Source organism: Macrobrachium nipponense, chromosome 35, assembly GCF_015104395.2.
Source record: "Macrobrachium nipponense isolate FS-2020 chromosome 35, ASM1510439v2, whole genome shotgun sequence".
NCBI lineage: Eukaryota > Metazoa > Arthropoda > Malacostraca > Decapoda > Palaemonidae > Macrobrachium > Macrobrachium nipponense.
The window spans coordinates 61,263,552-61,287,312 of NC_061096.1; the positions used below are offsets into that span (position 1 = coordinate 61,263,552).

At 43.2% G+C, this 23,761-nt stretch overlaps 1 protein-coding gene across 3 annotated transcripts in view; it reads left to right on the forward strand.

Moving 5' to 3' along the window:
- Window positions 1-2,447: 2,447 nt before the first annotated feature.
- Window positions 2,448-23,761, forward strand: part of LOC135208842 (uncharacterized) — a 41,544-nt gene continuing 20,230 nt past the window's right edge. The window contains exons 1-2 of one of the 3 annotated variants that reach the window (XM_064241411.1): window positions 2,448-2,655; window positions 23,447-23,607. In XM_064241411.1, the coding sequence (XP_064097481.1) occupies window positions 23,466-23,607 (142 nt within the window). In that variant the 5' untranslated portion in view covers window positions 2,448-2,655; window positions 23,447-23,465. Of the gene's footprint in view, window positions 2,656-2,985; window positions 3,126-13,512; window positions 13,626-23,446; window positions 23,608-23,761 lie in introns of those variants that run through there. The other 2 variants (XM_064241410.1, XM_064241409.1) reach the window with 2 other exon arrangements.

Consider the following 23,761-nt stretch of genomic DNA (forward strand, 5'->3'; position numbering starts at 1 on the left):
CAATATAACTTGTGTTCGAGTACAGTAGTTATTTATGTGCCATAAAATGATTCCTGTCCGCAAAACACACACACACTCACAGACACAGAAGCTAACAGACTCTAGACAACCCACAGCAGAAACCATATCTCATCCAAGTACTTCACCTTAGCCCCTCCGTCAAATTATAGTAGAATTATTAGCGTCTTAATGGAATAACAACAAGAATTTTTTTTCTTTTTAACCGAAATCTAGGGCAAAATAAAAAGAATAAGCTCATCCTTCCCATGCCTTCATTTTTCGTTTTATTTTCTCTTCCTCGCGTAAGAGATTGTCGAAAAGCATTTACCAACCATTTCGAAGGGTTTGGAGAACACTTGTACATATGTTCCAGTTTCATACCATGTACCATACCTGTTGTTAGCAATTCCGTGCATCCTATATACAAATATAAAAAAAGATAAAAACATCTCTTTGAATACATGTTAAAATAAAGGATATTTATACTTAGACTATGCATTTATATCCTCTTTTTAATAAGAACGCTGAAGGATTCTTCAAATGCCATCGATAACGTGTTTAATAAGTCTAATGGATTTGTGGGTCCTACAGAGCTGCTGCTGTAAAGTCTCGGACTGAAGAAGGTGGTGACTTGCATGTGTCTGAAAATGATATTATGTTAACCTCCTCACGATGACGAGAGAATTCATATGATATGACGCTATGCTGGACCGCCGTCCTCCTACTTAGGAAAAGTTCTATATAAAAGCTTGGTGTACGTGGGTTTCTTGATGTGCCAGAAGATTTGTTTCATGTCTCGCAGTTTGGTTGACATGTTATTTTTGTAATTGCTTAATATGATCATGTCCTTAGATTTAGTCTCCGTGTAATATTTAATTTGTCCAGAGTATAATTATTTCAGCGAGTTGTTCCATGTGCAGTTGCTGAAATATTGTTGTCGAAGGTAAAGACATTGACCCTTCCTGTTAAACATATCCCGTTGTTTGAGGCTTCCAAGTAGAGCCTGTTTGAAGTCCTTTGTTGCCAAGCCTTGATGAGGAACGCACATTTCCATTTGAATCGTCACCACGACGGTTGTCATTACTGCCATTGCCATCAAAACTGTTATGCACACCATCACATCTTACTTACATCACCCACCAGCAGTAACATCATCAGCATCATTGTAATCACCATTGTGGAAATTTGAGATTTAAGGATGACCATGAAGTGGTAATGTAAAAACGGTCACCAAACAAGAAAATTTAACAAAACTCCAACTGACGAATCAAAGTGCCAACCAGACTGTCCGAATGGAAGATTACAGAAGCAAACTAGTATGATGAAAATGATGATAATGAACATACTGCAACTGTCAGTTTAATCATAGCTGTTTCTTTTCCTACATAACTGTCATTACCATCATCATTAACTATGTTCTCCTTACACGTTATCATCTTTGTCACTGCCATTTGGTTGAATATTAAAACACTAAAACTGAATTACTTTTATATATCTTCTTTATTTTATTTTTGTTACCATAACATCATTGGAAAGATCATTATAAAGGCGAGGCCAATAACCTAGAATCTAAAATCAGAACACTCATTACCTTCCTCTCCTTAAATGAATACGTAAATAGACATCGTTTTACTCATGTATTTTGAGATAATCATCAAGGTATTTCTACAGAAGCAGTCCGCACGGACTGCAAGGAACGTAACCGCGGATACGACATCCACTAGGGATTGGGGGCCGTCTAATGTATTTCGTCATGTTTAGTACTGGGCCCTGGACAGTCTTGCCACTCCTTACCATTTTTTTTTTTTTATATACTAGATCTTGCTTTTTAAGCTCCTGGCGTCTTGGTTTTTTGTAAGAAATTTACTTAAATCTTGGTGTTTTTGATGGTTTGAGAATCAAAATTATTAATTTTAATACATAAATGGCTTAATTATAAGTAATATGGACAACACTGTGTAATTTCGCCTTGATTGCCAGAACTTTCTAATAGAGCTTTGTGTGCAAATAAGGAAAATGTTTCCTTTTGAAGTTAATAGTGTACTAGCTCTTCTTAAATTTCTTGATCCTAGGCTTTCCCTATTACCGCAAAAAAGGGTAAAGTCGATTATTAAACTTGCATCTCACTTCCCACAATTATTCAAAGACGAAGACCTTGATGATTTACATGATCAGTGGCAAAGTCTTCTGCATGCAGGCTCTTCCACAGAGAAATTAGACCAGTTACCATGTACATTTTGGGCAGAGCTGGGTAATATTAAGGATGGTACCAACAAATGTAAATTTGATATTCTTTCTAATTTTATGAGTAATCTTTTAGCTCTCCCTCACTCGTCGGCTCCAGCAGAAAGAATATTTTTCCCAAGTAAACCTAGTTAAGAACAAACAAACAAACAGGTTATTAACGGACACAGTAGCCAATAAACTGCTTGCAAAACAAGCAATTGCTCGACAGGAGGTCTCTTGTTATAACTGGAAACCTTCTAGTTTTCTCCTAAATTACCTGAAAGCAGATAAATGTTATCAAAGATACCAGGAAAGATCCAAGAAATGTGCTGAAATTAACTTAAATCCAGCAGAAGATGAATTCGATGATACTAGTGATATAGCAAAACCTGTTCAAGTCTTTCTTCTTTAGATTATTTAACACCTAGGGTAAGTAGAATTGGTTTTTGGTATATATTTCTATTGGTATGATAATGTGACTTTGGCACTACGGTAACTTTTAAATCTTGGCTTTTTATGAAATATCAGAGTGGCAACACTGCCCCGGGGTGTTTAATTACATTCGGCAGAATAAATATTACTTAAAATTCTTGTTCAGTAGGTAAAACTGCATAAAAAAAAAAAACCGCAACTGCCATAGTCTAGGCCGCCGCGGATAAGTAACCGAGATCTACCATCATCAAATTTATTTTGATTTAACTTAGTGTTAATCCTTCTGGTACCCCCAAAACTGTAGGAAATTATTCACACCGTGGAAGTTGGAACGTCGCCATTACGTTACAAGTTGCAGTTCCTTGTCAGCAAGTTGTTGTGCATTTATCGGAATTTTCTTCCTTGAGTGTGTTACAATATCGCCTAATAAACCGGAAGATATACCCACTTAATATGCTCCCAAGACGGTAAGATATATAAAAGAGTAGACTTTACTGCAAACAAACAAACAGATGCGTAATTTTAGTAGATACAACTGAAGCCTCTTATGCTAACTAGGCCTATACTGTCATAGACTGAGACTAGTAGAAGTTTCGAGCAACACGTCATGATTCTCCAACAAGCTTAAGTAAATCAAAATTTAGGCCTAGGCTAGAGTTCAACCATATAGTTTATTGTCTGAATTGACATAGCCTATACTATCCTATGAGACCCGGAATCTCATGTACTATACTAGCTAGTACTACCTACTAGGTTCCTAGGTACTATAGCCTATATGTCATCGTAGGCCTACTGTTCATCAACATAGATGATCTAAACTAATGAGGATCAGAAGTAGGCCTATTCGGTCAATGCTTGGGATAGTGTCACGGGATGATTTTCCCTCACCACGACATTAAGATACGAGAATAGAATACTATTTGTATACATATACACTTTTGTCAGTCTTCTTGCCTGAAGACACAGGTCGGAGAATAGTAATGTCATTTTTGACACGGTGGGTATGAAGACTAACGTTTACGCTGCCTGGAAAATAGGGTAGGCCTGTCTTACCTGCTATAACATGATATTCCTTGTGTGTATGGGTCTTACTACTGATGAGGCCAGGTGATGTCTTCCCACTGGGAGGCAGTTGAAGTGCTGATTTCCATTGTAGGGGTATTGAAGAAAATTCCTGGTATTCAGCTTGTTTCTTTATTACTCATTACATCATGCCAAATTTCTCCCAGGCCTAGTCTCCTGGACTTGATTAATTTACCTAGTCTTCAGAACACTTGGACTAGATCCCTGGAAACATTAATTTTATTTAATTTTTATTTCCAGAAAACAATACAAGTGAGTAGTTTAAAACTATATAAAAAAAATAACTTTATATTGAGACTTCAAAAAAAATATATCAAATACAGATTATGGGAATTACATTCCTCATAATAGAATAAGTATCAAACGTGGAGCAACCCTGGCACAACATATGACAAGGGGTAAGGTTACCTGAAAGATTTCTTATAAAAACTTAACCCCTAAAGACGAGGAGCCACTTTTCTGGCTTTCCAACTCCCGACGCTGAGCCACTTTAGTGGCCCGATTTGAACCGCGCGCCAATACTTTTAGAGACAGATTTCTTACACCAGTACCGTGCTCTATGATGCTGTATCAATACTTGAGTGTCATTGGCTAAATGTTATTACATCACAATGACATCATTAGAATCCCGTTACTTAATTGGGTTAAAGGTTTATGACGTGGAAAAAAGCAAATTCCCCGGCAAACTTCAGTCTCGGCGTTGGTTTTGAAGTGTTTCGTGACCGGCTTTCGATAACTACTATCTCTTATCGTTATTTTTGTAATTATTACAGGTTAATATGGGATAAAGACATGATAGAATGATAAAACAAGTTTTAAGTGATAACAGGAATTACCAGTAATGGAATAATTCGTATATCATATAAGTGAATTTGTAGCAAAGCTAATAATTTTTCGAATGTACATTGAGATATCATGGTTGGCGTCTTGGTTTCGAGTGATAATCTTTATCATAATTCTTATTTTTCGTAATTATTACATGTTTGATATTGAATAAAAACGTACACTCTACTTGGGAATACCAAAATGTGATGTTGGGCTTTGTGCTGCATGCTTTGCTTCATATCATAAGAACTAAGAGTAAGTACCGACTTATGGATGAACATATATTTTGTTCATGAAACTTACCTGACAGATATATATATAGCTGTATTTCTGACGTCCGACAGAATTTCAAAATTCGCGGCACACGTAGTGGGGCGGTCAGGTGGTAGTACCCATTCCCGCCGCTGGGCGGCGGATATCAGGAACCATTCCCATTTTCTATTCATATTTTTTCTGTCGCCGGTGCTGCAAACATCTGTTTACAGTACCTCCGTCTAGGATTTTTCATATCTCGCTTAATATTATCTGGATTGACTTTTGGTATCGACTTCTGGATTGTTGGATTGGCACGCGTAATAGTGGATTGGTTTTTGATTTTGGATTGGCTTTTCTGGATTCAGTATGTCTGGATCAAGTTCGGGAAGTTTCAGAGTGTGTGTGAGGAGTGAATGTAAGGTGAGGCTTCTTAAACCTTCAGTTGATCCTCACACAGTTTGTATGGATTGCAGGGGGCAAGTTTGCGTGGTTGATGATCGGTGCAATGAATGTAAGGATTTGGATGATGATAAATGGAGGATGTATGAGACCTATCGGCGTAAATTGGAGCGCGATAGAGTCAGGAGGTCTTCCTCCAAGGGCAGCTCTACTAAAGGTAAGGATAGTAACATTTCTCCTCCTCTAACACCAGTAGATTTCGCCCAACCTAATCCTGTTGTTGTTGCCTTCGGGCCCCAGTGCGTGTTTCTGGAGAAGGTAACACCCTTTCTCTGATTCTAGAGTCTATTTCGTGCTCTCGAATCTAAAGTTTTGGCCCTAGAAACCGGCCCAGTGAAAGTTTGTGTTAGTGCCCCTAGTGTTGTGGAGGGGGCGTCAGATCGGCCCCATAATGCCTCTAGGCCTAGACCTCTATCGGACTCCCAGGACTCAGGGAGTGGGTATGTCGAAAGCCGCAAGAGGGTTACGGGGGCTCCCCACCGATCTGGCGTCCCTTCGGCAGGCCTTGTTGCTAAATCCCAGGCTGCCAAGGAGCGCGCACGAGCGCGTGTCCTGAAAGATTGCTTTTCGTCTCCGAAGCGTCCTCCCCGCGCAAGGGGTGGAGCGCTCGGAGAGACTCGCGTCCGTTGAAAAGGACTTTTCGCTTTGAGGACGCTTCACGTCCTATGTCTCCTCTTTCGTCAGAGGACGCTTATGACGCCTTTCCTCCTCAGAAGAGAGGAAGGCTTTCTTCCGATGAGGACGTTCGTTTCCACGCACAGGCGTGTTCACCTGAGAGGCAGATAGCTGTACCTGCTAGAAGGAAGGAGGCGTCCCCTCGCCCCTCGCCTTCTCGCAGTCTCAGTCCTGCCCCTTCTTTTGCTCCTTCGTCACCTACGAAGGATATCCTTGTGTCCCTTCAGGACCAGATTACGTCGCTGATGGCTCAGAGGACTTGCCCAGCAGCAGTCGAGGCCTAAGCGTAGGAAGGACGTTCGGCTGCCCGTCAAGAGGACGAAGCGGCCTCATTCTCTCTCAGCTCGCTCGTCTCTCTCTCCGCCTCCGGATCGTCAACGTTCTCGTTCTCCTAGCAGACCTTTTACTCTCTCAGGAGAAGACGCTCGTCAGGACGCTCGGCGTTCGAAGCAGGACGCTTTACGCTCTCGGCAAGTAGCGGTTGAGGACGCTCGGCAGGACGCTCGGCGTTCTAGACAGGACGCTTTGAGCTCTCTTCAAGACTCTTTTAAGGACGCTCGGCAGGACGCTCGGCGCGCGAAGCAGGACGCTTCTGGTTTTAGACAGGACGCTTTTGAGGACGCTCCGCAGGACGCTCGCCGTGTGAAGCAGGACGCTTTTCGAGCGAAGCAGGACGCTTTTGAGACTGCAAAGCAGGACGCTCGCTTGTCTAAGCAGGACGCTTTTGGCGCCGCTCGTCAGGAAGCTCGCGCTTCCTTTCGTAGGGGAGCTTCTGTTAAGACAGTTCACGTGGCTTCTAAGGACGCTCCTCTTTCGGAAGATGTCCGTGCCTCTAAAGATCAACGTACGGCCGCTTCCGTACCTGTAGCGGATACTTCCAACCAACGGAAGTCTTTATTCAGGATTGAGCCTACGGGAGGTACTCCCTCTCCTGATAGGCGTTCTCCAGTTCCTCTTAGGGAGGAAGGGGAACTTAGTAGTCCAGGGAGCTCCGTAGAGGAAGAACAGCCGGTAGCTTCAGCTGTCTCGGACTACAAGGTTCTTGTTAGGCTGTTACGTTCAGCATTCGGGGACAAGTTCCAGCCGACAGCCCCTAGGTCTCCTCCCTCACAACTTTCGTCTTCCAAGACCGTAAAGACCCCTGAATTCGTCGAAATGAAGACGTCGCTGTCGACCAAGAGGGCGTTTAAGAAACTTCAAGACTTTATGTCCAGAAGGAAGGATCAGGGCAAGACCACTTTCGCCCATCCACCCTCTAGACTCGCCGGGAAAGGAGGAGTTTGGTATGAGACCAAGGAGGATGTGGGGATAAAGGTCCCTTCGTCCGCGTTGGGTGACTTCTCCAGTTTAGTGGACGCCCAGAGGAGGTCTCTCTTAGAGTCTGCTAAGGTTGCTGGACTCCGGTTGAGACTGACCACCACTTGAAGGGACTTCTTCGTACCCTTAATGTGTTTAATTTCCTAGACTTGGTGTCTGGGAGTTTTGGACCTTCAGTCTAGAAGTCCTGATTCTCTCAGTCTGGGGGAGCTGTCCAGCGTGTTGTCATGTATGGACAAGGCCGTCAGGGATGGTTCGGAGGAGCTAGTTTCGAATTTTGGAACTGCCTTCCTGAAGAAAAGAGCACTGCTGTGCAATTTTACTGCTAAGTCGGTATCTCCTGCTCAGAAAGCGGAATTGCTCTTTGCGCCTCTTCGGACCATCTCTTACCCCCAGGCTATGGTAAACAAAGGATCTTGCACAGAGTTTGCAAGAAAGGCGACCCAGGACCTCTTGGTTCAGTCTTCAAGACGTCCAGCGGTTCCTTCCACTTCAACATTCAGCAAACCCCCGAAGAAAGTCAAACCCTTTGCGCGGGGCACCCCCTCGAGAGCAGCTCCTTGAGGGAGAAGGTTTTCGAGAGGAAGAGCTTCATTCAAACCGAAAAACAGCAAATGAAGATCTCGTCCTTCAGACACCAGTCGGGGCCAGACTGGAATTCTTTGCGGAGTCTTGGAGGCAGAGAGGAGCGGATCCTTGGACCCTCAAGATAGTAGAACGGGGGTACAAGATCCCCTTTCTCATCCTCCTCCTTTGACTCAACTCCCAGAGACCTCTCTCCATCCTATCAGGGAGAGAAGAAAAGTGTTCTTTTCGATCTCTTAGACCAGATGGTCGAAAAAAGAGCGGTGGAACAAGTCTTGGACCTAGAGTCACCGGGCTTCTACAACAGGATTTTCTAGTGCCGAAGCAGTCGTCAGGTTGGCGCCCGGTCCTGGATGTGAGCAGGCTAAATCTTTTTGTAGAAAAGATAAAGTTCAGAATGGAGACGCCTCAGTCGGTGCTGGGAGCATTGAGACCTGGCGACTGGATGGTGTCTCTAGACCTGCAGGACGCATACTTCCACGTCCCAGTCCACCCTCTTTCAAGGAAGTACCTGAGATTCGTCTTGGACAACAGGGTTTGGCAGTTCAGAGCCCTTTGTTTTCGGTCTCAGCACGGCCCCAATGGTTTTCACGATGATTTATGAGGAATAGCGAAGTGGCTCCATTCGTCAGGAAATCAGGATATCCCTCTACCTCGACGAGGTTGGCTGATCAGAGCGTCGTCGAGGCAGAAGTGTCTGAAGGACCTTCAGTTACGCTAGCCCTAGCAAAGTCTCTGGGTCTGTTGGTCAACACCGAAAAGTCGCATCTGACCCCGACACAGTCCATCGTGTATCTGGGGATTCAGATGGATTCAGTGGCTTTTCGGGCGTTTCCATCCCAGGAACGTCAGCGACTGGGGTTAGAGAAAGTCGCAGCCTTCCTAGAGAGAGAAGCTTGTTCGGTGAGGGAGTGGATGAGTCTGCTGGGCACCATTTCCTCACTAGAAAAGTTTGTCTCGCTGGGAAGACTGCACCTCAGGCCTCTTCAATTCTTCCTTGCGGAAGAATGGACGTCGAAAGGGGACCTGAATGCGATCCTAAGGATCTCCAACGAAGTAAGAGTACACTTAAGATGGTGGCTCGACCCTCAGAAGTTACGAGAGGGCCTCTCCTTAAATCTTCTGAGCCCCGACCTAGTGTTGTTCTCAGACGCTTCCATTTCCGGTTGGGGAGCAACACTAGGGGGGGGGGGGGAAGAAGTCAGGCTCCTGGAGAGGGGAACAGGTAGCCTGGCACATCATGTAAAGGAACTGGCAGCGATATTCCTGTCGCTGCAGTTCTTCGAAGAAAAACTGTCAAGCAAGGTTGTTCAAGTCAACTCGGACAGTACCACAGCCCTTGCGTATCTAAAGAATCAGGGAGGGACTCGCTCCAGATCCTTTTTCTCCTGGCGAAGGAAGTTCTGCTATGGGCAGACGCAAGGCGCATCAAGATCCTGACAAGATTCGTGGCAGGGGTTCAGAATGTCAGGGCGGACCTTCTCAGCCGCCGGAATCAGATTCTACCAACAGAATGGACCTTGCACCAGGAAGTCTGTCAAAAGTTATGGAAATTGTGGGGACGTCCTCTAGTAGACCTGTTTCGCTACTCAGGACGAAGAGGCTTCCTCTGTATTGCTCCCGGTTATGGACCCAGGGGCAATTGCAGTGGACGCGTTGCTCTGGGACTGGACAGACCTGGATCTTTACGCCTTTCCCCCATTCAAGATCATGGGGGGACGTAATGAGAAAGTTCGCAGCGTCAGAAGGGACAAGGTTGACTCTGATTGCCCCAATGTGGCCAGCAAGAGAGTGGTTCACAGAGGTCATGACGTTCCTTGTGGACTTCCCAAGAACGTTGCCCTGGAGGAGAGATCTACTCAGACAGCCTCACTTCAAAAGGTTTCACCAAAACCTCTCCGCTCTGGCCCTGACTGCGTTCAGACTATCGAAAAAGCTGGCCAGAGCGAGAGGCTTTTCAAAGGCAGCTGCGAGAGCAATCGCTAATGCTCGAAGAGCCTCTTCAAGAGCTGTCTACCAGTCTAAGTGGTCCTCCTTCAGGGCATGGTGCAAGAAGGAAGGAATTTCCTCTTCCACGACCTCTGTGAATCAGATAGCGATTTCTTACTCTATCTAAGAAATGTGCAAAAATTGGCAGTTCCTACAATCAAGGGTTTTTAGGAGTATGTTGTCTGCCGTTTTTCGCCACAGAGGAATGGACCTCTCCGACAATAAGGATCTGCACGATCTCTTAAGGTCGTTTGAAACCACCAAAATTCCACAAGCAAGACCGCCCTCATGGAATTTAGATGTGGTGTTGCAAACATCTGATGCTAAGTCCCTTTGAGCCTCTCCATGAAGCTTCTCTAAGGGACTTAACGAGGAAAACGCTTTTCCTAGTTCTTCTCTGGCGACGGCGAAGAGAGTTTAGTGAAATCCAAGCGTTCAGTAGCCTAGTGGTTTCAAGGGAGACAGCGCTGTCTGCTCGTTGAACCCTTCTTTCTTGGCTAAGAACGAGAACCCGTCTAATCCTTGGCCAAGAGCTTTGAAATCAAAGGAATATCGAGTCTCGTGGGTCAAGAACCAGAGAGAGCCCTGTGCCCTGTCAGGGCTCTCAAGTTCTATGTGAATAGGACTAGAGAGATAAGAGGTCCCTCAGGTAATCTCTGGTGCTCGGTGAAGAGACCGGATTTGCCGTTGTCGAAGAATGCTGTTGCTTTCTTCTTGAGGGACGTCATTAAAGAGGCTCATTCATCTTGCCAGAAGACTGATATGAGCCTCTTTAAAGTGAAAGCTCACGAGGTCAGAGCCGTAGCTACCTCTCTTGCCTTCCAAAGGACATGTCTATCAGAGATATTCTTGATAGCACCTTCTGGAGGAGCAATTCCGTATTCGCCTCACATTACCTCCGGGATGTGAGAACGATTTACGAGAACTGTAGTTCTTTGGGACCTTACATTTCGGCAGACACAGTTTTGGGGGCTGAAGGTAGCTCTCTCCCTATCCCTTAGCTTAGTTAGGTTAGTTATTGTGTTTTTTTGGTTGATGGTTAGATCTTCTGTGAAAATCTCCCATTCCATAGTGTTAATATCAGGGGTTTTTTGCGTTAGTTGGTCAGGTGGTGGTCGGTTGCTGTGTTACTGCCATATGTTGCCTAGATGGTCTTGTCGCATTGTGGTCACGTCCCCGTGACAGAGCATCCAGAGAGCACCAGCACTACAGGTCAAAACCTGGCTGGCAACTCTGATAAGCATAAGCAGGCTTAGGTGACAGTAATCACATAGTCTACTTCGCTATCAGGTAAGGAACCAATAAGTTAATCTTTTATTTTAATTTAAATTTCCTAAAAAATCCTAGTCTGTCTCTACCCACCATCCGAAGGTGTGATTCAGCTAATATATATCTGTCAGGTAAGTTTTCATGAACAAAATGTTATTGTTATAATACAATTAAGTTTGTTCATACTTACCTGGCAGATATATATACTTAGAGTGCCCACCCTCCTCCCCTCAGGAGACAAGGGCATGAATAAATATGAATAGAAAATGGGAATGGTTCCTGATATCCGCCGCCCAGCGGCGGGAATGGGTACTACCACCTGACCGCCCACTACGTGTGCCGCGAATTTTGAAATTCTGTCGGACGTCAGAAATACAGCTATATATATATCTGCCAGGTAAGTATGAACAAACTTAATTGTATTATACAATAACATTTTTCCTTTCTTTTGTTTAGTATACTGTATCACATGTAGATATATAAATGAACATGTGCATGCACTCACAATTCATATATATATATATATATATATATATATATCTATATATATATATATATATATATATATATATATATTATATATATATATATATATATATACACATATATAAAATAATGTAAATTATATATATATATATATATATATATATATATATATATATATATATATATATATATATATATATATATAATATATATATAATTAATACTTGTTGTGCTGTGTTACTGAACAAGGCATATTTCACATACGTTCAGAGGTGTTTTGAGTTTAGTGCCAGTGTGTTGAGTAGTTATGAATTATACTCTAAAAATGTTCTGAAATGTTGTATATCCATCTGCTTTTGCTTTCCCCTGAATGACAAGTAAATTTGGAATATTATAGCATTGAGTTTACGTAAATTGATCAAGCAGTAATTTATGAAATTAGGATACAAAATTTGTCTTCACTAACGCTGAGAATATTGACCAAATTTTGGATATTTAAAGGAAAATCTAGAAAAAATATAGAGAAGGGAATAATACAATTTAAAAGGTGTCCATTTCATATAGAAGGTTCTGCCTTGAACTTGCAATTTATTTGAAGTGAAAATATAGTAATAAACGAAGATATAACAATAAACTACAATTAATTAATTGTGCAGAACCCGTGCGGATCAGCGTATCAATTTAGCTACGTACGTACCACCCGCCATTCTAATTTACCGCGTCTTGCGGGGGTTAAACTAAAATGAGGTAAAATTAGGCCAAGGTGCCTTTTAACAGGATATAGTCTAGCCTAGGCTTCTTCAGAAACGTTAAGGATAGCCTTTGCAAAGTTTACATGGCTGATTTTTGACTAGGTTACAATAGGCCACAAAGTTAGGTTAGTTTAATGAGGGTACAGGCTAAGTTCTATGTAATTAAGTTTTCCATGAATTTATATACATATAGCCTAACTATATTTATTAAAAATATATAGTCATTTCTCATTCAAACAGGATTAGTCTAGGGTAGGCCTTCTTAAATTACTGTATAGCCTAGTCTAAGATCATGATTGGCAGTGGAAATTTCCATTTTGTGGTACCCTTTGGCACTGGTATTTGCAAAAATTTATACAAACAAAACACTTATAACTGCTTTTTTTTATAATGTTTTCAACCCTGTCAAACGCTAAGTTACAACTCAAACTAACACAGCAAAATTTCATGACAACTAATGAACGTGAAGTATCTTTCACGACAATGAAAATTTTCCTCGTTAAGGCATTGCAACATGTTTGATTGGGCAGGCACCTCTGCACTTGAATTCTCGTCTGCTACTGTTCGTCCATGAAAATGATCTGTTATAACTAATGAACTAATGGTAATATCACGACTTTAAAAGCTTACCTTTTAAAGTCGTGATATTACCATTAGTAATATCACGATAATAATTTGCATTATTAATTTGGTAAAATAGCCAAATTGAAGGCTGGACCTGTTGCGTCCTTTTCACATGAGAGCATTCGTGATTCTTACATGTGTTGTTAGTGTTACCAAAATGCAGACGAAAGATTCAGGGCAGCGTTCCCATACTCAGAGCAAAAGAAAAACGAAACAAGGGACTGGCTACACTGCCACACTCGTGTCCACAACAAAAATGAAAACATCTCACAGTTCCAATCACTTTTACATCAGCAGTGTAAAGATATTAGAGGATGATGATGAATCAATTCCTAAATAAATCACTATTAATTAAAGGAATATTTTTCCCATTACAATAGATTGGCTCTATCACTAGTACCTACCTATTGTCCTCTGGAATCGGATGATGATATTGGAATGTTCATCTGGAATCGGATAATGATATTGGAGTGTTCAGCTGGAATCGGATAATGATATTGGAATGTTCAGCTGGATTCGGATAATGATATTGGAATGTTCAGCTGGAATCGGATAATGATATTGGAATGTTCATCTGGAATCAGATAATGATATTGGAATGTTCATCTGGAATCGGATAATGATATTGGAATGTTCATCTGGAATCGGGTAATGATACTGACATGTTCAGTATAGTTACAAGACATTAGCCTAGGTATAATTATTGTTTCCCAATGGAAAGTTCCAAGTTTTATCCAGCATTAGTCTATTAACCTACATATAGTATTTAACATTTTAATTTCTCACTCCTTTTCCAAATGTGTTTTACTTACAAATTTCAAACCATTAGCTACCTACCTATTGTTATTAGAAACTATTTCTGTTAGTGTTTCCATGCCTCGTAACCTAGGCTAAATGTGAGTTATGCCTATAGGAAGACCTAGTAGATCTAGGGTATTTATCGGCGGCGGCCTAGACTATGGCAGTTGCGGTTTTTCTATGCAGTTTTATCTACTGAACAAGAATTTTAAGTAATATTTATTCGGATGACTGTAATTGACCCCTAAGGGGGCCAGTACTAAACACGGCGAAATACATTGGACGCCCCAATCCCTAGTTGATGTCGTATCCGCGGTTACGTTCCTTGCAGTCCGTGCGGACTGCTTCTTTAGAAATACCGTTCAAGATAAGTAAGTAGCTAGCTAGAAAAATAAATGGTTCATGGCCATAGTAAATAGGAGGTAGTAGCTATCAATCACAAAATATCTTACAGGCAAAAGGACAGAGGTAACACAAAACCATTTAGGTACAGGGATGCATTTGAACCTCAACTAGGCCTAACATCGGATACTGGGTTTTTACCTGCTTTGAGGGACATAGTTTCCCTGAACCCCCTAACCTAACCTTACCTAGAGTGCCTTAAATCTTGAAAGCGAAATACGCACTGGTAAGAAATTCAATTCGGCCTAACCATGCATTCAATCTTAACTATACTCTGTTTTTTTCCATCTGTCCATCCGCCTGTGGTGTTTTTGTATGGTAACACTGCGTCCCGGGCTTTAGATAGTTACATTCAGCTTACATTCATCGATTATAATAATATCCTTTTTTTATGCATGACACTTACCTGGCAGGTATATATATAGCTTATCCTCTTGACGCACTGGCAGAATTTCAAAACTCGCGGCAACCGCTAGTACACTGGTAGTTCAGGTGATGGCCACCCCGCTCCCGTGGCGCTGGTACTTGGAACTATTCCCGTTTTCCTCAGATTTTCTCTGCCAGCCGAACCGGCAACATCGTTGTTGGTTCTCTGTTGAATTTCCTGCTCGTTATCTGACTTTTGGATATTGGTATCGTATTCAGGAAGTTAGAGTGGCAATCGCAATGTTTTGAATTTGTCTAGTATGTCTGATTCAGGAAGTATGTTTAGAGTTTGTGTGAAAGAAGGGTGTAAGGTGAGACTGCCGAAATCATCGGTAGATCCACATACTATTTGTAAGAAGTGTCGTGAGTTTGTATGTACGTGGGACAATAGGTGTAATGAATGTCAGTGTCTGAATGAGAAAGAGTGGAAGGCTCTTATGAAGTATGTGGAGAGATTGGAAAAAGATCGGGTTAGAAGATCTGTATCTAGGAGTGAAAGATCGGGATCTTCGAGTAAACCTTTGGATGATTCCTTGCATGTGTCTTCTCCATCTCATTCACATGTAGATGTAGACACCTTTTCCCCAGGTTTCTCCTGCTCCAGTTGCTGTATCTGAGGATACTACGGATCCACAAATAGTGAAAGTGTTCGCTGCTCTTGCGTCCATGGGAGACCAAATTAAACGGTTTAACGGACAAAAGTGGAAGTGTTTGGTGACAGTGTTGTGGAGGGGGCGTCTGATCGTCTCTCTCGTGCTCCTAGACCTAGACCTCTGTCAAGCTCCCACTACCCAGATCCCAAGGGAGAAGGCATGTCGACAGTCGAAGGGAGGCGAGAGGGGTTGACATGCGATCAGGCGTCCCTTCAGGCAGTCCTGTTGAGACGTCCCAGGCTGCTGCAGTACGCCATAGAAAAGGCGATACTGGGAAGTGCCGTTACTCTTCGGATAGTTCGGCCTCGGGAAGGAGCAGACGATTCGCGGAGGTATCGCGTCCTCTCAAGAGGTCATACTGTCCGTCCTCTTCACAGGAGGAAAGGGCTTTCGACCAGGAAGGGTGGAGTAGCCCTGAGATTTTTTCATCGGAGGATGAAGAGATGATCCCTATCAAAAGGAAGAGGATTTCACGTCGGCTGGAAGTTCGCTCGCCGCCTCGTGTGAGCCCGGTGCGTCCTCGATCTCCTCATCATCAGGAGTCTCGTAAGGAGGCGGGGACGAAGGAGGTGCTGCGGGATATGCAGCAGAGATTGGCAGTAATTGTGCAATCATGGGAGAAGCCCGAACAACCTTCGGTTAGACGTAAGGACTCGTCTCTCCCGGTTAAGTCCTCCAAGAGGACGCAGGACGTACAACGCGATCCAGGACGCAGTGCGTCCTGTAAGAAGGACGAAGTTCAGGACGCAGGACGCAAGAGGAGAAGTGATGGACGCAGCGTGGACGCATACGTTCAGGAGGACGCAGGACGCAGGCGCAGCAAGTCAAAACATTGTCTCGACAAGGAAGAGAGGAGTTTGTAGGGAGTCAGGTGCCACATTCACTTCTAAACAGCAGCTGCATAAGGACTCTGATTGGGAGAATCAGCAGGATCTTGGTTTGCAAGATATTTCTTCGCAGGAGGAAGAATTTGCGGAGAGTACGGAAGAGGACAAGACGGAAGCGCCTTCTTCGGATTACAAGAGGCTAACAGAGTGCCTTCTTTCTCTGTTTGGAAGGAGATTTTCAACCTTCAGGCCCGCCATCGCCTTTGTCGCAATTTTCAAAGACGAAGAAAAGCCAAGAAATCGTCGTTTTTGAAAATGACTTTGTCCATTTCGGCCAAGAAAGCCCTTCAACGAGTAAATGAGTGGTTGAAGGAGAAGAAAGAGTCGGGCAAGACTTCTTTTGTTTTTCCTCCGGCCAAGTTGGCTTCGAAGTCTGGTGTTTGGTATGCTACGGGGGAAAGTCTTGGCCTGGGAGTACCTGCCTCCTCCCAGGGAGACTTTTCCAACATAGTGGATAGCTCCCGTAGACATGCTTGCATTCAGCCCAAAGTGTGTGGTGGACTTCTTCGGAGTTCGACCATTTACTCAAGGTATCTTTAGGACTTTTGAGGTATTTAATTTTCTTGACTGGTCGTTGGGGGGCCCTGGCTCGGACTTCGGAGATGGAAGAGTCGTCAGTATCCGAGTTGTCGAGAAGCATCATGTCCTTATAGATAAAGCCTTTGAGAGATGGAGCTAATGATTGGCTTCTATTCACAGCAGGCGTCGTGAAGAAAAGACATCTCTTATGCTCGTTCGCTGCTAAGGAGTGTCGAACGCGCAAAAGTCGGAGTTGATGTTCTCTCCCCTGTCAGGACAGCTCTTCCCTCAAGAGATCATTAAGGACATATCTCTCTCCCTCACTCAGAAGCTACCCAAGTCTTCTTACGTCATCTGTGAGGAAGTATTTACCTTCTAAGGTCATGAAGAAGACTACGAAAGATACGAAGACAGCACAGCAGCCCTTTCGGGGTAGGACTTTCTCCCGACCAGCATTTAGAGGAAAAGAGTTCCAGCCAAAAGAGGTGCTAAAACTTCAACGAAACAATGAGTCAAAAGTCCTCCAGACTTGTGTAGGGGCCAGACTTTTGGACTTCTGGGAAGTCTGGCAAAACAAAGGAGCGGATCCTTGGTCCGTAAAGGTAGCGAAGGAAGGGTACAAGATCCCCTTTCTCAAGAAACCACCTCTCGCTACAGCTCCGAGAGCCCTAGGGGCTCACTACATCGATTTAGAGAAGAGAGAGGCTCTTTGGCATCAGGTCGTCACCATGATGTGGAAAAAGGGGCAATAGAACCGGTTCTGGATGCGAATCCCAGGTTTTTACAAACCGTCTGTTTCTAGTACCGAAATCATCAGGAGGTTGGAGGCCGGTACTGGACGTAAGCCAGCTAAACTTGTTCGTAGAAAAGACCAAGTTTACGATGGAGACGAACGATTCAGTATGCTGGCAGCGGTACGACCAGGCGACTGGATGGTAACACTGGACCTTCAGGATGCGTACTTCCATATTCCAATTCATCCAAGGTCCAGGAAATATCTGAGATTTCGTAATCCAGGAAGGATTTATCAATTCAAAGCCCTGTGTTTCGGGCTGGGCTCACGGCGCCTCAAATTTTTTACAAGAATGATGACGAATGTGGCGAAGTGGCTTCATTTGGCAGGAGTCAGAGTATCTCTCTACCTCGACGATTGGCTCATAAGAGCACAATCAAAACAGCAATGTCTGGAGGACACGAATGTAACATTGGATTTAACCCAGCAGCTGGGTCTGATGGTGAACCTGGAAAAGTCACGACTGATCCCATCTCAGGAAATAGTTTATTTGGGGATTCGGATATCCTCAGTGACTTTTCGGGCTTTTCCGTCACCCGAAAGGCAGACCATGTGTATACGGAAAGTGGAAGAAGTTCCTATTGAAAGACCAATGCTCAGCGAGAGAGTGGATGAGCCTGCTGGGGGACACTCTTTCGCTAGAGCGGTTCATTTCACTAGGGAGACTTCACATGAGGCCCTTACAGTTCTTTCTGAACGAAGTCTGGCCAAGAAGATCGCAACCAGATTCCTTCCGGTTTCCAATTCCTCCAAAGATAAAGGAGGAACTAAAGTGGTGGCTAGTGCCGGAGAGGTTGTCAGAGGGTACGTCACTCCAGCAGAAGAACCCAGACCGGATATTATTTTCCGACGCGTCAGACGCAGTGGCGGGGAGCGACGCTGGGCCCTCGGGAGGAGTCAGGCCTTTGGAGCGAAGGAAGAAAAGGCATGGCACATAAAACAGGAAGGAACTGATGGCGATCTTCTTGGCTATGAAAGCGTTCAGACCGTGGATCAGCGGCAAAGTAGTGCAGATCAACGCGGACAATACCACAGCTCTGGCGTATATACGGGAAAACAGGAGGAACTCACTCGTTGTCTCTTTGCAACCTGGCGAAGGAGATTCTTCTTTGGTCGCAGAAAGAAAACGTCACCCTGCTCACCCAGGTTCATTCAGGGAGAGAAAAACGTCAGGGCGGAATCTGTTGAGCAGGGACGGACAAGTGCTTTCCACGGAGTGGATGTTGCATCGTCAAGTATGCCAGAGACTGTGGAAGCTTTGGGGTCACTCCAGTAGTGGATCTTTTCGCTACCGCGGCGACGAAGAGGTTACCGAACTACTGTTCTCCGATCCCGACCCTCTTGCAGTCGCAGTCGATGCCTTCCTACTAGATTGGACGGGGCTAGATGCGTACGCTTTTCCCCGTTCAAGATTTTAGGAAAGGTAATGAAGAAATTCAGGAAAGTCGAGGAACAAGGCTCACCCTGATAGCCCCATACTGGCCGGCCCAAAACGTGGTTCACAGAGGTACTGGATGGACAGTAGATTCCCCGAGAAGTCTACCCACGAGAGTAGATCTTCTCAAACAACCCCACTTCGACAGGTTCCACAAGAACACCCTCGCTCTGGGTCTGACTGCGTCAGACTATCGAAAGACTTGTCAGAGCGAGGGGGTTTTTCTAGAGAAGCAGCGAAGGCAGTGGCAAGAGCACGAAGACCATCGACTATCAAAGTGTACCAGGCGAAGTGGGACAACTTCCGTAGATGGTGCAAGAATCGGAAGATTTCTTCATCCAGTACCTCTGTGACTCAGATTGCAGATTTCCTGCTATACCTGAAGAAAGAACTAGGTTTGGCTAATCAGACGATTAAAGGCTATAAAGTGTATGTTTGTCTGCAGTGTTTAGACACAGAGGTTTAAACCTGTCCAATGACGCAGATCTTAGAGATCTCCTCAGATCGTTTGATACAAAGAAGGATCGACGGTGCAGAACCCCTTCTTGGAATTTGGACGTCGTTCTCAAATTCTTGGAGACGGATAAAGTTCGAACCTATGGGCAGTGCACCGTTGCGAGAACTAACTAAGAAAACTATTTTTCTTAGTAGCTTTAGCTACAGCTAAAAGGATTAGCGAGCTGCAAGCTATTGACAAGCAAATAGGTTGGAAACACAACAAAGCAGTTTGTTCGTTTCAACAGGAGTTCTTAGCAAAGAATGAGAATCCTTCGCATCCATGGCCAAGATCATTTGAGATTGAAGGACTGGCTGATCTGGTAGGTCAAGAGCAAGAAAGGGTTCTTTGCCCAGTAAGAGCCTTACGGTTTTACGTAGAAAGAACAAGAGGCATTAGGGGAACTTCAGGTTCGCTGTGGTGCTCTGTTAAAGATCCTACTAGACCTATGTCTAAAAACGCAATGGCTTTCTTTGTAAGAGAAGTCATTAAAGATGCTCATTTGCTTTGTCAAGAAGAATGCTTCGGTGTAATTAAAGTTAAAGCTCATGAGGAGAGAGCAGTAGCTACGTCCTTAGCATTCAGAAAAAATTTAGCCCTCAAGGACATTATAGATTCAACGTATTGGAGGACAAACTCTGTGTTTGCCTCGCATTACCTTAGAGACGTGAAGACAACTTTTGATAATTGTCAAACGTTAGGCCCGTATGTCCATCAGGTACAGTACTGGGCAAAGGAGTTTCCACCCCATAACCTAATAACATGCTAGGTTTTATTTTAATTAGGTTATAGTGTTTTTATGGTTGTCTGAGGAGGTTAAAGACCAACTCAGTCTGGTGATTAGTGTGTATTATATGTGTGTGTGGTTCAGGTGACTAACTTTCCTAGCATGAATGCCCGTGGTGAATGAGGGCTAGGGTTCTCTGTCAACGAATTGGTCAGTCCAGTTGTCAGGCCCTTATTGTTAGCTTTCTCAACAAACAGGTCGTCCTAGTTGAGAGCTACTAAGGTTTAGCAGGCTAAGAGGCAGGACCTACGAAGTCAGCTACCTTAGCAGGTAAGGAACATAATACATAGTTCTAAAAAATTTTTGGTTAAATTTTTGAATTATGACGATGTTGCTGTCTATGACCCACCTCCAAATGTGTCAATCAGCTATATATATACCTGCCAGGTAAGTGTCATGCATAAAAATGGTATTGTTATGATACAATAAAGTTTTATGCATACTTACCTGGCAGGTATATATAATTAAATTCCCACCCTCCTCCCTCAGGAGACAGGGTTCAGAGAAAATCTGAGGAAAACGGGAATAGTTCCAAGTACCAGCGCCACGGGCGAGCGGGGTGGCCATCACCTGAACTACCAGTGTACTAGCGGTTGCCGCGAGTTTTGAAATTCTGCCAGTGCGTCAAGAGGATAAGCTATATATATACCTGCCAGGTAAGTATGCATAAAACTTTATTGTATCATAACAATACCATATTTCGAATATTACATATTATATATGGTGCTGACAGGTACCTGGATGATCTGTTGGGTTACTATTAGATTGTAGAGAAACAAGAGTAAAGTACAATAGTATAAGAAATATAATACAAGACATTTAAGCCTCTGGGTGCAGTATTCAGCAAGGAATCATAGAACAAACAATCATAGTATGTGAGATAGTTTAATTAGCATTCAGTACCAAGCATCAGAAACAACATCTGCAATATTGTATGAGGCAATTCTAAAGGCCTGTCCACACGACGGGCCTGATCGGCGGACCTCCCCTCTAACGGGCACACTTGACAGGCAAACCGTCAATTGCCCGATGGGTCTTGTAGCAAAATCACCTGGTGGTGCCTGATGGCCGATGGCTTGAGCTTCGACCCTGGCTGACGTACGTTAACCATATACATTTCTTTTACCAAGCCATTCTTTGCACCTTATTCTAATCTTTTTCTTCCTTTTCATCACACACAAAGCAATTATCATGCTACACAATATCATCATCGTACCGCACTGAACTACTACTAGCATCGTCGGGCACGCCCGCCGCTCCATCGCCTCACCCGTGTGGACAACATTCACGGGTAAACCCGCCAGAATTTGCCCGTCAACCCGGAGCACGCCGATCAGGCCCGCTCGTGTGGACAGGCCTTTAGAAATGAACACGTTCACAATACAGTTTACCTGCACTGAGGTGCATCATAAGATCTCTTGTGCAGAGGAGTAACTATAAGAACTCTTGTGTTCATATGTGACATATACATGACAAATTCCCCTGGATTTTCTTTTCTACTAAGTTGCCTCATGAGCAGGAGAGCATTATCAGAAAACATCTTGTCATGTTCAAACCCCTGTCTCAGTTATTACAGTACCTTCATCAGTTGTGGGTGGAACCAAGGATGCTACAGGAGACATCTGAAGAATAGATGTACTGCTAGAGAGCAAGCAGCCATATATTGATATATGAGCCAAACTGGTGTAGGATGCTTTCAGTCTCTTCTGCATACTTTCAAGGATTCAGCCTTCCTTGGGCATGCACATAAATAGGAAGCTGGCAGTTCAGAGTGGTAGTCTAGTTGGAAAAAACACCATTAATGTGAAGAAAGACAAATTTGAAACAGTCTTAAGAACAGCCTCTAATTTGAGGAAGAGTATATTTCACAGATAGTTTGTCAACATGATTTCTCTACTCTGATCAATTTACCTGTGGGCACAGAAAGTTGCATCAAAAGTTTCATATCTGCATCTTATTCATATGTGTTACGTATCTGTATCTTATTAAGTGATGTGTACATTTAGATAATTGTTTAATTGTGTATTGCTGTTCTTTCAGTTTTTAAGAGTTTTTAGCAATACTATTAGTACTGTTTTTGTAATTGTTTCAAAACCTTTGGTATAGTTTTTAGTCTATATTTTATGTAAACTAAGTTTCTTTTTAATTTCCAGTTTCCTTGGAATTGGTTGTTTATCACTTTTAGTTGCTGTTTATTTTGAGCTTTTGATCCACTAACACCATCACATACCACTTCAGACAGTAACTCCCACCCAGTAAGTTCATCACATATTTGAAACACAATGGTATGCATTCTTGTTGGAAGAAAATGCAATTTTTCCAAGTTCCAAGCAGATTGCATATTTTCTAGACATAAAAGCTAACCGGGTAGTCTTATATTCATTGGTCTACCTTTATCCATCCATGTATCATTCCTGTAGCCAAAGGAAAATGTAGTGTGTCATGTTAACAAGCTTCTTCAACCAATGAGCCTAACTGGAAAAACTCCTATAAAGAAAAAAACTTGAGGTTTTTTATATGAGGAAAAGTATAATGCTATTTGCTTTAGAGTACTAATTGTGATTTATTTATAGTAGTGCTATTTATAGTACATGCACTACAATACCAGGCATAGGGATAAAAGATACAAAGTATAGAGTATGTAGCAAAAAATATTGCACGTAGTGATCTTGATCAATTCATGTGTACACACAAATCTCAGGGGATCGGTGGTTGTGCAAAGTTAAATGTTGAGTAAATTATTTTTGTAACACACACAATCTCACTTTCTATCACACAAGTCTTAATGACACAGGATGAACAGAGTTTAAACCGACACAAGTTATGCGTCCAGAAGTGAGTAGTTAACCGATTCTTTCCATCGTTCCAACTGAACTATGGACCAATTTCTGATTTCTGGCTCTGCCGCCTCTTCTTCTGGATTCCTTATAAGACCACCATAATTCTTCATAATTACCTACCACTTCCGGCGACGACATCTAACAAATCAGGGCGTATGCTGTGAGGAGTCGTAAGCTAGTTCCACCCACTTGTTATTCGTTGCTCCCGGGTCAAAGTTTACGTCTAACAGTTTGCATCATCGATTTTTGTTATGTCTCACTCAGTCCTTTTCTGTGTTTTACGAGTGTCGTATCGCAAACATCCTGGTTTGCGTTTCTCTTCTACTTCTCTTTCACCTTCATCTACTCAAAACTACTAGTAGAGTTTCCTAGCTAATATATTTCCTACAAAACTAATCTTACCAGACTTCTGCTCAACACGTACACTTGACAGGTATGATTTGCTGGATAAGATGCAGTTACCTCCCCCACCACCTGCTTGGCTACCAGACGAATTACGTAGGCTTGAAGAGGCTCCACAAAGTTCATATAATAGTGTTTGGAATGAAATTAGAGATTACTCTAATGCTGCGCCATCTTTTCCAGTAGAGAGTGGTAAGTTAATTACATAATCTCATACCTCAAAGTGTCAATTAATGTCATTGCAGTGAATTACAATTATGGTAATTGTGTCCTTACACTCCAAGAGTTATTTATTTATTTATTTTTTAGAGCAACAGCATCCACATTTTCATCAGGTGCTTTATTT